The 4,906-nt window shown below is 48.3% G+C and overlaps 1 protein-coding gene across 1 annotated transcript; it reads left to right on the top strand.

Annotated features, from left to right (window-relative positions):
- The first annotated feature begins 1,212 nt into the window (after window positions 1-1,212).
- LOC124677043 (universal stress protein YxiE-like) lies at window positions 1,213-2,219 on the top strand. The gene is made up of 4 exons (XM_047213042.1): window positions 1,213-1,536; window positions 1,660-1,757; window positions 1,874-1,992; window positions 2,096-2,219. The coding sequence occupies exons 1-4, from the start codon at window positions 1,323-1,325 to the stop codon at window positions 2,181-2,183; spliced, it is 519 nt and encodes a 172-aa protein (XP_047068998.1). The 5' UTR covers window positions 1,213-1,322; the 3' UTR covers window positions 2,184-2,219.
- Window positions 2,220-4,906: the final 2,687 nt, after the last annotated feature.

The raw sequence follows: 4,906 nt of genomic DNA, 5'->3' as shown, positions 1-4,906 counted from the left end.
CCGGCGGGAGTGGTGGCGGCGCTGGCGGGAGCTCGTGTCTGGCTCACGTTGAGCGATGGAGAAGAAAACGATTGGATAGGGGTTATTTGGCTACGCGGTGGCAATCCATCGTAAATACAAAAAAACGAAATGGGTAGATCCAGAAAACGGTTCGCTGTTAAGGCCGAAGCTGCGGGAAGCTTCGCGATTTCTGCCTATTGCCAACTTTGGCTTTTGGAAAGCACGCAGACAAAGCTACCCGTTTGTTTCAATTCGTTGGCTTTTTTCAGTGGAAAGCCGAAAAAAGGCCAAACAAACACCGAGTACAACTAAGGATTCGAGGGCGCAAAAAAATAGAAATCCCATCTTTCAAATGCTTAGGTGAGAACCAACCTGTGGTTGGATGGTTAGGAGGGCAGTGGCACCCCCAACCCACCAGAGTTCAAATCCCAGATTTGACACTTTGGTGTCTCATAAAAAAAGGCGGAATATTCTTCAGTGGGAGGCGACGTTCCCGTCGACAGCGAGGCGCCTGTGGTGACTTCGTCAATCTCAAGACCTGCCGGATCAGTTCTTCAACGCAGTCTCTTGGAGGTGCTCATAGGGGTAGGGTGTGCGTGTGTGCGTTCATAGGGGTGAGTGTGTGCGCGTATGTATGAGCGTCTTTGATTGTACTGTGTTTCGCAAAAAAAAATGCTTAGGTGACCAAAATCCAACGTGAGATGAAACCACGAGTTGCGGAAAAAAAAACCGCATCTTTTTTTTTTTGACCTTTTTCTTACTTTCTCGCGCTGATTTCTTCGGACAAGCCAACCGGCTAGGAGCTTTAGAAAGGGTTAAACGAAGCCTCGGCCTCTGCTCAAACTGCTAACATGTTTCTTAGATTTCTGTAGAGGAAAAAATAGATATTTACCATTTCAATCGAAAAGAGAGTGCCCGTTCTCAAATTCTCCTCTGCCTCAACAAGAGAGTGCATGAGCAATCGGCGCGCACCAAACAAACAAAGAGTGATCAGCATGCCCCGCTCCATCGCTGTCCTCGCCGTCGCGTCGCCATCCAGCGGGACACAAGATGAGAAGCGAAATGCAACAAAAACTAGACTGAAACCGGGGCCGCGTGCCACCAGTACCAACCACCTCCCGTCGGCGGCCGCGCTCCACTCCGTCGCCGGTTTCGCCCGCATCCTCGTCACTCCCCATATACCGTTCGACAAGTAGCCAAGTGCCCGGATCATTATCTCTGTCTATATATATATGCCGCGGCCTGCAGCTGCAAACCACATCAAACCAAGCCAACGACCTTCTCTGATCAGTGTTAGTCATCGCACCGTTTGATTAGTATATATGGCGGAGACCAAGGAAGCCGCGGCGGCGGCGGGTCCGGTGGAGGAGGGGAGGAGCAAGACGGTGGTGGTGGTCGGCGTGGACGATAGCGACCACAGCTACAGCGCGCTTGAGTGGGCCGTGAGGCACGTGGCGACAGCCGGAGTGGCGACGGAGCTCGTCGTCGTCCACGCCAAGCAGGCCGCGTCATCCGTCGTCACCATGGGCGGCGCCGGTACGCCCACCTCTCTTTAATCCTTCATCGTTCCGTCTTCCGGTTTTGAATTCACCTGCTAGCTGGATCGGAGCAAGCTCTGACTGGCTGACTGACTGAATTCTGGGAATTCGATCATTTTAGCCGTTGCCGGAGACATGGTGAGGTATGTGGAGGAGGACCTGCGGAAGAGGGCCGATGAAGTCGTCGAGAAGGCGCGCAGCCTCTGCGTCGCCAACTCGGTAACACCCAACAACCAATTCCTCTGATTGTATTCCTCTATCGACAGAGAAAAATATGTACTATTGTAAGAAGATCATATCACATTGCATTGCTGTACTCCCAACAAAATTCGCAGGTGGAGGGTGTCGTGGAGGTGATCGATGGGGAGCCGAGGCACGTCATCTGCAACGCGGTCGAGAAGCACGGCGCCGATCTGCTCGTCGTCGGCAGCCATGGCTACGGCGCCATCAAGAGGTAATTGATTCGTTGCTTTTGTTCTCCATTGATTCTGCAGGTTTCAGCTGAGGAGCTTCAAGCCAATGGTGATGGGTTTCTCCTGAACTCTTGCATATTTCAGGGCATTTCTTGGGAGCGTGAGCGATTACTGCGCCCACCACGCGCACTGCTCGGTGATGATAGTGAAGCAGCCAAAGCCCAAGAAATGATCACCGCCATTTCCGGTGTGGGATCGTGTCCGATTCCAGTATGAGCCGTTCCAGTATTGACATTGTGTCGTTTGCGTGCAAGTATCCCTACTTAATTACTAGTACTGGATGTTTGTTCATCCGAATGTATGTATATCAATGCCTCACACGATGCTTCAGGTTCATCTTTTGATATCATCATCATTCGCCATTCCATGCCGACATTTCTTGTGGATGTAGATGTTGATTTGGACATATGATATACTGATAGTATTGATTTACTACTATATGATTTGATTGTTCTCAAAGAATCTGGTCAAATGTTAAAAAAATGTTGGACTAGTTTTTACTATTAAGGTGAAACATGTAATATCACATTTCTCGTGATATCATAATTCTCATTATTTACATACTAAATGTCACCGCACAACAATCTCATCGGTTAAACCGTGGTGCACAACGCCATGCCTCCTACTTTTTAGCTCATCTTGATTATGGCGTGCAACAAACTAGCTAGTACTACGTTGGTGTCCAAAAATATAAGCTAAGCACTGTAGGCGCGGGGATCTAGAATCAGACTGATACAAAGTAAGAGTATCTCCAGCCATCTCCCCGACAAGGCCATCAGGACGCATTTTTTTCACCCGGATGAACCAAAACGGTCCAGTCGCGCCTCCGGCTCCTCGATTTCGTCCAAATTAGGCCTTTCATCCGTTCAGAGAGCCCAGGCAATCCCCGGCCCCCCGGGGAGCGCTCGGGGACTCCGGACGAGAGAAAAGCGCGGGAACCGCCGAGAAAGTTTCCCGCGCGGCTGGTGGCCCCAACTTGTCGGCGAGAGAGACCGATCGTCGTCCTCATCGCATCGTCTTCCACGCGCTGGAAAAGCCTGCCGCCGGTCAGTCTTCGCCGGACACGTCGTTTCCACGCGGCGAGTTAATACCGTCGCCTTGGTTTCACGCGCGACGACTGTTGGAGATATGCCCAAGAGGCAATAATAAATGGTTATTATATATCTTTGTGTTTATGATAATGTTTACATACCATGCTATAATTGTATTAACTGAAACATTGATACATGTGTATTATGTGAACAACAAGGAGTCCCTAGTAAGCCTCTTGTATAACTAGCTTGTTGATTAATAGATGATCATAGTTTCGTGATCATGAACATTGGATGTTATTAATAACAAGGTTATGTCATTATATGAATGATGTAATGGACACACCCAATTAAGCGTAGCATAAGATCACGTCATTAAGTTATTTGCTATAAGCTTTCGATACATAGTTACCTAGTCCTTATGACCATGAGATCATGTAAATCACTTATACCGGAAAGGTACCGATGTCTACGCCCTCCTTTTCCTCGTAGACGGTGTTGGGCCTCCAAGAGCGAGAGGTTTGTAGAACAGCAGCAAGTTTCCCTTAAGTGGATCACCCAAGGTTTATCGAACTCGGGGAGGAAGAGGTCAAAGATATCCCTCTCATGCAACCCTGCAACCACAAAGCAAGAAGTCTCTTGTGTCCCCAACACACCTAATAGGTGCACTAGTTCGGCGAAGAGATAGTGAAATACAGGTGGTATGAATAAGTAGTAGCAACGGCACCAGGAAAGTGCTTTGCCCAGGACAGTAAACAAGCAGTAGTAACGCAACAGTAGTAACGCAGTAAAACAGTAAACAAGCAGCGATAGCAGTATTTAGGAACAAGGCCTAGCGATCATACTTTCACTAGTGGACACTCTCAACATTGATCACATAACAGAATAGATAAATGCATACTCTACACTCTTTTGTTGGATGATGAACACCATTGCGTAGGATTACACGAACCCTCAATGCCGGAGTTAACAAGCTCCACAATTTAATGTTCATATTTAAATAACCTTAGAGTGCATGAAAGATCAACACAACTAAACCAAGTACTAACATAGCATGCACACTGTCACCTTCACACTATTTAGGAGGAATAGATCACATCAATACCATCATAGCAATAGTTAACTTCATAATCTACAAGAGATCATAATCATAGCCTACGCCAAGTACTAACACGGATGCACACACTGTCACCATTACACCGTGCAGGAGGAATAAACTACTTTAATAACATCACTAGAGTAGCACATAGATAAATTGTGATACAAAACACATTGCAATCATAAAGAGATATAAATAAGCACTTCACTACGCCATTCATAACAGTGAATAAGTATTCCGTGAAATATAGCCTAAGAGACCCACACGGTGCACACACTCGTCACCTTTACACACGTGGGACAAGGAGTCTCCGGAGATCACATAAGTAAAACCCACTTGACTAGCATAATGACATCTAGATTACAAGCATCATCATATGAATCTCAATCATGTAAGGCAGCTCATGAGATTATTGTATTGAAGTACATAGGAGAGAGATGAACCACATAGCTACCGGTACAGCCCCGAGCCTCGATGGAGAACTACTCCCTCCTCATGGGAGACAGCAGCGTTGATGGAGATGGCGGTGGTGTCGATGGAGGAGCCTTCCGGGGCACTTCCCCGTCCCGCGGCGTGCCGGAACAGAGACTCCTGTCCCCCAGATCTTGGCTTCGCGATGGCGGCGGCTCTGGAAGGTTTCTCGTACCGTGGCTTTTTCGTCTCGTGGTTTTAGGTCCAGGGGCTTTATATAGGCGAAGAGGCGGCGTCAGAAGGTCGAAGGGGCGCCGACACTATAGGGGGGCGCGGGCCCCCCTTGGCCGCACC

This window comes from Lolium rigidum, chromosome 7 (genome assembly GCF_022539505.1).
Source record: "Lolium rigidum isolate FL_2022 chromosome 7, APGP_CSIRO_Lrig_0.1, whole genome shotgun sequence".
NCBI classification, from domain to species: Eukaryota; Viridiplantae; Streptophyta; class Magnoliopsida; order Poales; family Poaceae; genus Lolium; species Lolium rigidum.
This window is presented reverse-complemented; position numbering and strand designations above follow the sequence as displayed.